This window comes from Dipteris shenzhenensis, chromosome 24 (genome assembly GCF_047967505.1).
Source record: "Dipteris shenzhenensis isolate YYH24624 ecotype China chromosome 24, Dip_SZ_1.0, whole genome shotgun sequence".
Taxonomy (NCBI): Eukaryota; Viridiplantae; Streptophyta; class Polypodiopsida; order Gleicheniales; family Dipteridaceae; genus Dipteris; species Dipteris shenzhenensis.
The window spans coordinates 21,366,960-21,379,891 of record NC_141619.1 but is presented as its reverse complement, the minus strand read 5'-3'; the positions used below and the strand labels follow the sequence as shown (position 1 = coordinate 21,379,891).

The 12,932-nt window shown below is 42.8% G+C and overlaps 1 protein-coding gene across 4 annotated transcripts in view; it reads right to left on the bottom strand.

Moving 5' to 3' along the window:
* LOC147886356 (Rab3 GTPase-activating protein catalytic protein) overlaps window positions 1-10,750 on the bottom strand; it is a 129,108-nt gene extending 118,358 nt beyond the window's left edge. For 3 of the 4 annotated variants that reach the window (XM_087395211.1, XM_087395212.1, XM_087395213.1), the window contains exon 1: window positions 10,385-10,750. In XM_087395211.1, the coding sequence (XP_087251337.1) occupies window positions 10,385-10,426 (42 nt within the window). In that variant the 5' untranslated portion in view covers window positions 10,427-10,750. The remainder of the gene's footprint in view (window positions 1-10,384) is intronic. The other variant, XM_087395214.1, reaches the window with a different exon arrangement.
* Window positions 10,751-12,932: the final 2,182 nt, after the last annotated feature.

The window sequence follows — 12,932 nt, the reverse complement described above, 5'->3', positions numbered from 1 at the left end:
ATGCTCCCAATCCTGATGTTAGTCTCCTCTAGTCTAGCTCCTCCCAATCTACGTCACTCCGTCGGCATAGACTATCTCTACCACAATCCTTCGTATGCTGCTACTGCCGCAATCCTGCATGCCCAGGCATCTACACGAATGAGCTCAACACCCCTTGTAACATGCAACGGTAATCTGATCGTGTAATTCACAGCAAGACCTTCTTTAAGCCTTTAGCGAGGAATTAGCGTAATTCACCATAGAGAGAGAAAGGGGATGAGGGTAGAGAGAGAAAGAAAGATATATTAACATCCACGGGAGGCCTCACAGGCCTATGGGACAAAGTACACAAAAAGCAAACTCATACAAGCCTCAATGGGCTGAAGCAAAGAGCACGCTAGGACCATTGCTGAGTACTAATCTATGCTAACAAAGTCATAATCATGAATAGAAATAGTCAACTGCAACTGCATAGTGGGCTAGATCAATCTATCTAGTATCAGGAACAAACTCAAAAACAAGTCAGTCTCGGCACTGGGACTTAGAACACAATCAGAAGCCGCAGCCTGGTACAGTGATGGCTCTCTGATGGGCTACGAAGATGTCTCGGAAATATCTATCTGTCGAGCTGTCTCGCGTTGCAGTGGGGGACGCGGTCTCCTCACTCTGTGGACTCTCTGAGCTATGTCTAGAGTGACCCCTCGTCTCTGTCGGTCCGCCCTGAGGAAAGCTATGATAGGTCGGACCTCAATAGAGTGTACTCTGGGTACTCTCTGTCGCGCATGTGATCTCTGCGCCCCTCTCTCAATGGTACTATGCCAGCTACTCATCCAGACTATACTCTCATACTATACTCTCATATCGGCTAGCTCCTCCTGCTCCACTCCACTATGTCCTAGGGCTGACTCAAATGTATAGACGTCTGTGATGCGTCACTCTGCCCTCTATATCCTGTGGTGGTCTGGCCATCCCCTACTGCTCTCTGATTTGTCGCAGAAGTGTCTCCCTATGCCGACGCATCTCCATCAGATAAAGCCTGATACAAACCTGGTCATGGAAATGGATTAGTCGTGACAAAGGGCCGAAGCAACTCCCCTCCCAGTAGAGGCAGTGGTAGCGCCCCTAGAACTCGTAGTAGGCTGGGCAAACACAAAGAAAATGCTCCTCTGTCTCAACCGTCCCCAGCGTACATAGCATGCAGACCCGCTACTCTCTAGGTATACATGTTGTTCTCCTTGCCTCGATCCCTCAGCTGATGGGAAGAAACCCGCATCTGACCAATGGCAATCCTCAGTGCATGGGAGACTCCTCTGTCCTCGAGATACTGGGGTCTGATGATGAATCCCTCCTCTGATACTCTCAAGAAGTGGTCACGATAAAACTGGGTATTGATGGGGAGCTCCTGGTCCTCCCCCCAAGTCTGGGATGTATAAAGCTGGAGGAGGTCTAACCTATGATAGGGTTGATCTCATCTCGTGGGATCGACTCAGGAGGCGCATCCATGCTGTACTGAAAGAGGGGAAGCCTATCCATCTGGATACTGTGCCTGGCGTGCATACCATGTGTTTGCCCCGCTCTCTGCTAGTTGTCTGGATGACTCTAGGGCCAACCTCGAAAGTCTCCAATGCGGTAAGTCCCAGACTCTATGGATGAAATTCATTGTCTGAAAGATGGCATCAACCTGGAGAGGGGTGTGATTTTTTGGTGAGCTTTTTGTCATGAGCTTTTTTTCAATTTTCATGAATATTGTGAGCTTTTCATTCACCTGAGAGAGAGAGAGGGGGAGGGGGGGTTTCATGGAGTGGGGTGGGTGGAAAGTTTGGGTTATGGTTGCAGTTAAGAGGAGAGAGGGGAGAGAGGGGAGATAAAGGAAAAGGGGAGGGATGGTCGCATGGAGAAGGGAGGGGAGGGGAGTTGGAACATATATTCATTATCATAGTTAGAGGGGGAACTTATAAGGTATGCAAAGAGGAGTGCAAGGAGGAGAAAGAGGATGAGGAATGTGAAACTTATGTTCATCTCCTAAATGTAAAGGGGAAGGGAGAGAGAGGATGAGGAATGTGAAACTTATGTTCATCTCCTAAATGTAAAGGGGAAGGGAGAGCATAAGGGAAATTTGTTCATTTTCAAAGTGTATAATTTGATAGATTTGACCTCATATTTGGATTCCTCGTCGAATTCCGGTCATTTTGAGTACCAACATGACCATATTCCGATAAAATGGTGTTTTTGTCATTTTGGCCTGTTTTGGGCCTGTTTTGAGGCCTGTTTAGCGCAGACTCAAAACAGGCCCAAAACAGGCCAAAATGACAAAAACACCATTTTTCCAATTTTTATCGGAATATGGTCATGTCGGTACTCAAAATGACCGGAATTCGACGAGGAATCCAAATATGAGGTCAAAAGTTTCAAATTATACACTTTTAAAATGAACATATCTCCCATAGTTCCTCCCTTCTACTTTGAATATGGACATATCTTCCATAATTTTTTACCTCCTACTGCCACTCATATCCGCCCCCCCCCTTGTGCATAGGATACACTCTTCCACCCCTTCCACATGCTATGAAAATGAACATATCCTATATCCTCTCCCCCTCTTTCTAACCTCCCCAGCTTTCTTATAACAAGAACATGTATGGATTTCTAAAAAAAGCTCGCAAAAACAAAGGAAATGGTAAAAAAGCTCACATTAAAAAGCTCGCCAAAATATTTTTCCCCCTGGAGAGGTGTCATGGCGAATTATGCCTGTACTAACTCATGTGGGACTGAGGGCTTACATCGGATCATCCTGGACCCCATCGTCACCTATAGCCACTTGAAGCTCCTCTAGTTTGTCCTCAGAAGATCGCATCCCCAGAACGGTGCTGCATACATGGCAGTCACTCGCACTAGTGTGTCAAAAAGCCAGCCCTTCCTGGGAGGATCCTGGAAGTGCACCTGGAAGCATTGTCACTCTAGTCTAGCCAAAGCACTATGCCCTCATGTGAGCCGTGCCTAGACTGCATGGGTCATCGTGAAGATGGGTCCTCTGAAGACTGCTCCCAAATATCTGTACGACTGCACTATCTCTACTGGCTCGCCATGATAGGTGAAACTAAGTCGGCGAATCACTGCTCGTGAGGTGTTGAAGATCATAACCTTAGTTTTCCCAAGGTTGACCGTCAGGTCTCTCTCTCTCTGCAAAACACCTCTAATGCCTCCAGATCTCTCTACAGCCCCTCCGTCGACGACGAAGAGGATATAAGGACTATATCATTAGCATATAATAATATCTGTTTGAGGAGATCACCTAGTAATGAACCCTCGCCCCCTAGGCGATCTATGAAAGATGTGATCTCATCGATGTAGAGTCCAAAGAGAGTCGGTGAGAGAGGACAGCCCTGCTTCACCCCAATGGTGCTCTCAACCCAATCCGATCGACTACCTGGAGCATGGACCCTACCTCTGACTGACTCATATAGGCTCATCACACCCCAGATCAGTGTCTCTAGAACTGCATCTCCTGTAGTCTCCTGATCATGCGGGATTGTGAGACAGTGTCGAAAGCCTTACGAGAGTCTACGAAACATGTGTAGACTTTCTCATGACTGAACCTCGCCTCCTCAATGACAGCCCTCAGAGTGAAAATGTGGTCTAGAGTAGAGTGTTGCCTCCTAAATCCTGCCTGCCCTAGGGCTCGCTGTGCCACGTGCCTCTGTATGATTGCTAATCTCCCTCTCTAGTACCGATCCATAGATCTTGGCCAATGTGTGTCCAATCATGAGGGTGCGATAGTTCCCGGTGTCCATGAGGTCTCTTGCTTTGTGTATTGGTACGATAGTGGTGGTGCTCCATGCTAGTGGGAAGCCGTGACAAACTGCAAGCATAGTTAGGTCCGTACACGTACGGACAGTTTTTCCATACTCCATCCGTACGTCTGTACGTACAGTATTCCGTACGGCTTTCCATACAATATTTTTTATTTTTATTTTTTTGGGTTGGTTGGGTGGTTTTGTTTTGTTTTGTTGTTGTTGTTGTTGTTGTGTGGGGGGGGAGGGGGATCGTTTTTATGCCTGGCCAAAACCTTGGAAAACACCATTTTTAGCACTATTCTAATCCGTACGCTGCTAATCCGTACTCCGAAGTCCGTACACGGTTAGACGACTTTGGCTGTGGTTGGCTTCAAGGATGGTCTCAAGGAGGAGGAGGAGGAGGAGGATGGCACTGATGCAGATGATGATGAGGATGAGGATTAGCAAGGGAATGAGGATGAGGATGCAGCTTGAGGATTGAGCCTCATCGGTTGTGAATTGTGATGCATTTCAATTTTCAGCTTTATTCGGGCTGTGGCAGCCTTTTCTTATATGATGTTTTGCCTTTGATGTTTTGGTGTAGTACCTACTTCCAAGTTTCTACTACCTACTACCTTTGATCATGATGTTTGGTGCAGTGTCACTATGTATCAGAATCTAGATTCCAGATGACTCTGGTCTCTAGAGGCTGGACCCTTTGAACTTTCATAAATCATGATTCATGACTTTAATATTAATACTAGTTTGAAGTTTCAAGATGAAAGTTGAAAGTTTTGTAGCTCTATGCCAATGTAATGTGTACAATGTATATTTTCCTAATGTTTTTGGGTAAATTTAGGGTCACGTATGTTTCAGCCCTAGGGGCTGAACCATACTCCAATCATACTTCCATACTCGTATGACGTATGTGTATGGTAACGTATGGAAAAAACTATGACTGCAAGGTTAAACATATGTGCAAGAATCACTGCTAGAACCTCCTGCCCATGTGCGAAGGAGAGTAGAGTCGACAACCGATTGGGTCCCTATACCCATTGAGGGCCCCGCTCCCCCAATCAGGGGAGAATTTGCTTTATACTTAGAGAACTGAGAAATACAAAGAACACTCTTCGAGAGAGCACGGAAACGCGCTTCTGAAGAGCTCACTGTGCACACGTATAGCAGCCCAAAAACCTGAGAAGCAACACCGACCAATACCAAGACCTTGATGTTGACCACACTCACAATGTAGGACGCTTCTGCAAGGCGAGGGAGAGGCTTGTGCTGTCCACCAAAATGCAGGGTTACTGCATGAAGGAGAGAGTGAAATCCAGGAGTGATAGATCCTAGAAGAGAGCTGAGAGATGACTGCTCTTATACCGTGTGAAAGTGCAGCAGAAATATTAGCAGAAAACTAAGAGTAGAACAGCGAACTGGAACAGCAAGAAAAATCAATGGAAATTGACACAAGAAATAAAGAAAAAACTCTGCTGAAAATGCTAAGAAAAACCTCCACATGGATGATCCAACTGCAGGCCGGAAACTGCGCAACCAACTGTCCAAGAACTATTGGAGACTGCACAGAAGACTGCCCAACAAGTGATGGAAAACTGCTCCACTGATTACCTATGAGAGGGGCCCAAATTACCTTATTTATAGGGGCAGGGGGCTGCTGATGTGGCCAACCAAGTCTGCTGACCTGGCAGACCCAACCGACCTGGTCAGGTCCGACCCTGGTCAGGGTCCCACATCAGGCCAAACCAAGCGTCTAGCTGGGCCTCAAACTCCCCCTAACTATGCGCTCAAACCAAGCCTAAATAAGCCTCAGCCAGGCCTAACAAACTCAGCCTCAAACCCTGGCAATGTTCCCTAGCTAGACCCCCATCTAACCTACAGAAATACACTGAAAAAGGACCAAAACACTACTACTCTCTCTACGCGGGCACACTCACATAGAAGCCCTCTCTCACTACTATACATATAGGAGATGACTAACTCTAATACTTAGCGGATTCCTATGTCCAAAATCCAAAGTCCAAAGTTCCATGTCGTTGTAAGTAGCAACAAACTCGGTCAAGTTGAGCTACAGTCCCAATTGAATAAAATCGTTTTGTACATTTTATTGCCTCACCTTTCATTGTAAGCATTGAACGTATCATGAGAAAGGGAGTGATTTCATTTTGGGTAGATACCAAAAATCATGTCTTTCTACAAACACCCAACAGACACTCTCAGGAAGGACTGCTACATTTGCAAGCATTTAGGTCATCTAGCACCGGATTGCCCCAGAAGGACCACACCCACTAGAATGGCCCCTCCAGCAAGGCCTCCTCCAAGGCTCCTCCACTTCCTCCTCCCCACACGCCCCTAGTCAGATTTGGATTACGGTTCGGGATCATAAATGACTCTAGTCCTCGGTGACACCCCTTACATGCACTCCTCTCATTCCAATCTCCCCAAACCGCTTTGGAGCCCTTGCAGAGGGTGAGGGAGGAAGAGGATATCGATTCGCACCTTGAGGTTATTAGTGACCCTCTTGTTGATTTCATTTATATTATAGATAAAAGTGATTGGCTTTTTTTTTCCCCCCCCCAAGAAAGAGACTTCTATTTTTCCCAAGAAAGAGACTTCTATTAAGTAAGAGAAAAAACCCGCGAGAGCAAGCTCAAAGCAAAATACATCATGAAATCATGAGGATAAATAAACCCCCTCAAAATGAGGTGGAAAACAACCAAGGCTGAGGCTGAAAGTGCCACCTCAACCCTATAGGAGTCTCAGAGAAGAAAGGAGAATCCTTCCATTCCCTGAAGAAAGAAGCCCTCCTAGCTGAGGCTGCACGGGAGTCTCCCTGCATACTCGTCCATATGTCCATCAAGGTATGTATGGTGTCTGTCAAGATACTAGCCAATGTGTGCGAGGGATAAACCTGAGTTCCCTCCAATGCCTCTGTGCATCTGGCTCTCCAGATATGCTAGGCTGCTATGCTCGCTAGAATCTCCCAAGAGGTATCCACAGAGGCATGTATAGCTGCAAAAGGAAGGTGTGGTAACACATCCAAAGAACAGGACTCAACCTAATGATGTCGAATCGAAATGGCCCGAGAGGAGTCAAGTCTCTCATAGAATACCTGAGGCCCTGTAAGAGAAAGCCAAGCCACTGAGCCCATGTCATAAAGAATGGGGAGTGGGCAAAGAGACTGAAAATCCTAGCTACCCCCATCCAAATCATCCTCCCCTGTCTGCAATCTCATAAGCAATCCTGAATAGTCTCCAAAGCAGAGAGGCAACGAGGGCAAGTAGGGTCGGCTCCAAACCTGGATCTCCAAAGGTTCACTGCAATCCCACCATGGATAGAAAGCCAAAAGAAAAGAGTGATCTTTCTATTCCTATGGGATTTCCATAGTCTCTTCCAGAAGCACCTCTGCAAATATCAAATGTCTCCCAATGAGGAACTCTGGAAGGTCTCCAACCTCTACTACTGAGCTGGAATCTCCTGGCATTACTGACCATGATCTAGTTCAATAATACATTTGGGTGAGAGAATCGTTTTAATACTGACCGGTTTGTTGAAAATATGTTTCAGCTTATTGAGCAGGTTACTATAAAGAGATTTCAGCAGCTTGGTATTCAGAAGAGAATTCTGAGTATGAAGAGATATTGAAGAAGCACTGCAATGGTACTTCTGCATTTTGAATATTCAGCATCAAGAGGAATCAGAACTTGAAAATGGGATTTAAGTTTTGATTTAGAAGAGATCATATACTGCCAAGAGAAGAATATTTGCAGATTATGAAGAGGAGATGCAAATGCAGAAGTAAAAGAGAAGCATACACAAGAGAAAGAGACAAGAGAGGATCCAAAAGAGGACTTCTGCCCATTCAAGCAAGCACGAGGGACTGTCATGACAAGAGAAATCACTAATCCGTGATTAGTAGACATTGAAAACATTATTATATATTATACGCCTATGGTGTAACATGTATTTGTATTTATGATGGGCACCGACCAATTTGTTATGGCGGTGGATCATCTCAGTAGATAGGACTAGTTGAGCTGGAGCCACTCCTTCAGACGGCATTGAATTTGGACATGTGATACTTATTCTATTAATAAAAATGTGCACACACGTGTCTAGGTCCTAGGGGCAATAGGAAGGGAAGGGTGCATTAAGGTGCATTGAATGGTAGATGCATGGGTCATAGGCTAAGGGTAGGTGTAAATGGGAAGATGGAACTTGATTGATCTCAAGGGACATACCCTTTCATTGTGAATCTCACGTAGCATTCTTCATTCACCTTGCATTCATCTGCCATCTCTCTCCCACCTTGCATGTAGGTCGAAAATAGAAACAAGTACTCTCAAGGAACAGGACCTCAAGAAGGAGTTTCAAATGATGGATTTATAAACTTTATTGTTTTTTGGCATACAAGCCTGGCAGAAATCAAACAAGTTCTTCATTTCTCAGAAGTGTTCTCTAGAAGGCTTGAAAGGATTCAGAAAGACAGCATGGACCGTCAACCCAATGGACATTGGAGCCAAGCTGAGCAAAGAGGATACATCTCAGTTGACATATATCGGCAATCAACAGGTAGTCCGATCTACTTGACCAAAACCAGTTTACATCAGGTTTGAAGTAGGATTGAATTGTCAGTTTTCATCTGGAATGCGAACATTAGGATACTCATATCTCTCAGCCGTACATGTGGGTATGGATCACTTATCGGACATAAGTCACCAGAGCGACTTTGATTCGAGATTGGAATCTAAATGGTCTACAATAGGATATTGTTTCTTGCTGGGCTCAGGGGACATCTTGTGGCTCAGAAAGAAGTAACTGCCAATCAATATGAAGTTGAGTACAGTGCAGCATGCACAGTAGCTTGTGTGTATATGTAACTCAGATTGACTCTTGAGGACATGGATACCCTTTAGGAGGACACTTCAGTGATCCTATGTGACAACCAATGTTCCATTGTGGTTGCTAAGAGCCCCATGGATACCCTTTAGAACCCTTTGAGGTTCATACCATTCATCAGGGAGCTGATTGCCCCTTTTGCAAAGAATGCCTGCAACATGTTCATGAATGCTCTTCACAGAGAGCCCATGGAGCACCTCATTACATTGATGAGCATGAAACCACAACCCAGTCCTTGAGAGGGGGTGTTAGAAAAGCATCTGTGAGCCCCCATTTGAGGATGACAAAAGAGCTAGGACTAACTTAGGGTGAGGGACATAAGTTAATGTTGGGCTATGCATAAACCATACACATAGGACGGGTTTGTGAGCCCACGGGGGAATGGACTGGCAAAATGCCAATCATTATAGGCCCACAAGGAGGCTGACTTTAAGCCGACTGCCAGAAGATCTATGATTGCCTTAATTTTGTATTGTTTTGAGGCGGGGGCTCAGGGGGGCACCCCCCCTCCCCAAATCCTATACAAATTGGCATTGTACCTCCTCTCCATCATCCCAGAGAACGCTTCAGGAGGCAGACAGAAAGAGAAGAGGAGACAGTTCACCTCAGTTTTGCAGCCCTCTACACCCAGCACTAAGCTGGAGTTTTCAGATAGACAGCTGTACCTACAGCCCAAGGAGCTCTATGAGGTGCTGTTCTAGGACGGACATGAGTTTAGGTGGAAGAGAGTTTGAATGTCCTCTGGCATCAACGTTCCGCTTCAGGGTAGCACACAGTTGGCTGGCTAGCTTCTGAAAACTCCGCATCATTTCTGTCCCAAAAATTTTCCATATTTTGCCGCAGGAAGATTCAAAAGAACGAAAGGTTTTGTTTTCAAACATACATTTTTTTGCACAAGTGGAGATGTAGAGCCTTGTGCCATGTGTTTCAAGGACCTGATAATTATCTCTTTGTATATGGCTTGCACACATTCCATGACCCAATCCACAAAAGGTACCAAACAAATTTTTAAAATGGTCAGCTGTATCCAGAGAGGCTTTTATATGCTAGAAGTTGAGACACAAATAGGGAAAAGTACAAGGTTCAAGTATGTAGTACGCTGTAACAAGGAGTATATCATTTATGCTTCATTACAATGCCCAGCTTTGCCTCGTTCAAATCTCAGAAGAGCCATGAGCACTTTCACCGTGGAGGTTCTTTCTTTTGCAGTAAGAAACCAAGCAGTAACAAAGGCACAGATATCACCACTCCTGTACAAAGAGCTACCACCGTTTTTAAGGTCTTAAACTGTTTAGAGTGTGACATTAATCTGAAACTGCGATACTTGCTTGACAAAAGACCCCGTTATTCGTGATGAGCAAAGCAGCTCTGTTAAATGCTTGAAGTGTTGTTTGATTTGAAAGGTCAGAGGATCTTTAAAACACTAGATCTCAAGAACTAACGTGCTTCCAGCTTCTCTTTAAGATGCAGGATCCTTAATATGACTTTCAGACTCGGTTCTCTCTTTGAATTTTGGGTCACACTTGATCTTTCTCCCACAAGACTCTTTCTCTCTCCCTTTCTCTCTTCGTAATAGTCAATTAGTGTCACTTGAAGCTATTCATTTTAAAAAATACAGAAAGATGTATAAAATTGAGCTCCAAGATGCCACCCAACAAAAGAGAAACTTAAGACAGAAGCGTAAATGTGAGCAACCGAGATTTAAGGATCGAACGTACATCATCCAATACCAATTCTTCCGATTCAGAGTCAGAGTCCATATCTGCCCAGGCGATCTATTATCCTTGGTCTTCTATGGATGATGGATCCTGTCAAGAGCCGTGCATAGTGCAATTGCCGTTGTTTATTTCAGGTGTTAGCAATCAGTGATGGCGTGCGATCGTCCCTTCTGATTAGCTAAAAGCCATGATTCCCTTACTGACACTGCACTCAACCTCATTTAATGTATGGCATTCAGCTTTCATGGCAGGGTGTCTTCAAGCATTTTTCCAAATGCATTCACAATATACTACTTCAGATTTGAAGACCCATTTTTCTCAACATCAATGCTACGCTATCATTTAGTCTCTCTCCTCATGGCAGCCCCTCTGCTTAACTCTTTTCTTGAAAAGGAACTTCTTCTCAAGGAAAAGAAAATGCAAAGCAAATATCTCAATTGGAATGTTAATTAGCATGCCAATGCTATAATTTTTGTCCATTCTTAGACCAAGATTATAATACTAAAGGGGTAATGTGGGAAAATGGTTTTCATGGGAAAAACAAATTTCCCACGTTGAATGTCATACTATTAGTAAAAACTTGGATTTTATGTCATTTTCAGCACTTAACCTTTACATTTGAGCCTCTCCATGAAGGCCTCAATCTCTATCTCTATCTATGGTCAATTGCTTTTCTTTGATTGGATCGAGAGCATCAAACCTCAAACCATATTCAATTTGTCTCTCCATAGCTACTAGCATCTACATCTAGTCCCCTCCAAAAACCATTGAAGCCTATCCAAAGCCATTACCAATGCCAAAAAATTCCAAGATTTGTGGCCTCAAATTTTGACATTTTTTAAAGGAAATTTCCAAGTTTTCCATATCAATACGTCCATATTTTTTCACGGCTACATCCACATTTATAAGGCACTTTCTTCGGGACTTTCAAGGCAAGATTGCAAAGTTTCTCAAGAAAAGTGAAGGTTTTTTTTTTAAGATTTTGAAGGTTTTGATCCCAGACAATGTTAAAATAGAAACATCCTCAAGTTCCAAGGCATTGACTAGAAGCATGACTTCATGACATTTAGGATTTAGCACCAACAATCAAGGGAACTTTCACAACAACTTTTCACTATGACCTTGATTTTCACCCATATTTCAAGCATAGAAAACAATATTTTTGCACTATTTTAAAGCAATTTTAATCATTTCTAGACATCTGTTTTAAGTCTTATTTGACATTTTTCATGTTAGCATCAAGCAATATTAAGTTGTAGTCTTCAACAAAACTTAACAATTAGAATTTTAGTCCATGGAAATATTAATTTAGACAATTCCCTTTCTCCAAGACCATTGGGAGTATGTTGATGGGATAATCCCAAGGCCAATAATTTATTCGTATACTTATCTTGATATCACTAAAAAGAAAATAGAATGGGCTAATATTGATAGACATGCTTGTCAGGTGATCAAGCAAAATGTGCAGGATGTTATGCTTGGAAAATTAAAAACATTGAAAACATATAAAGCAACATGGGATTTTTTTTCCACGTTTTATGAATCAAAGAATATATCAAAGTCATTTCACACACAAGGATCATAACAATCAAAGTTTTAGTTGAAGCATTGTGATGGGAATCAATTGGTAGATCATTTGCCTAAAGGCTTATACTTTTTAGTTTATAGGCAAGAGACTTGGGGAAAAATCCCAAAAGAGCTTGTTTTCTCCTCTTTCCCTTGAATTTATTAATGAAATAGAAACACAAAAAGTACATTTTAGGTAATTTTGTTCATACATAGGTTTTAAGGATTAAGGACAACAACATTCAACCTATAGGAGCAGGTGAAACCATGAAGCCAAAAGAGCTTGGTGTAGGTCATTCTCAATGGATTAGGGGAAGATAATGAAGCCCAATTGCAAACCATTGCAATTCAATAAAAAAACTTGTCATATAAGATTTATTATTTCTTAGTGAAGAAATCAAGAATCAATCAATTCGAGCAAGGAAAGGGGTTTTAAATGAGAATTAAAAAAAATCTAATAAATGCAAAGATACAAGAATGGTGATGAGAAACAAATTGGATACCAATGTTTAATGCAAAAGTATAATCAACAATAAAGTAAAAATAAAGGAGTCAACAACATTATTTAGGCAAAATAAATTATCAAAACATAGATTATTATTGAAAAGAAGGGAGATTTCAAGGTAGAGGTAATTCATCAAGAAATATGTCAAGCACACAATGCAATTATTGCACAAATTTTGGGCATTATGAGAAAGATTGGTGAAAGAATTAGGATAACAATACAACAACAACAAAGAAAGAGGAGTAGAAAATTGTAAAGTACACAATCATAATCAAAACCAATATGCAAATCATAGTAACAATAAATAATCCATTTACCTTACTTGAAAGCATGGAACAAAGACCATAACAACAATCAACATTAGAATCAGGTAAGTTTAGCTAAATATAGTTATCATGTGAAGGATGCTAACAAAATTAGGGATTCATAGTATGTTGATAGTAGAGATTCATCATGCATGATAGTTCATAAATATTC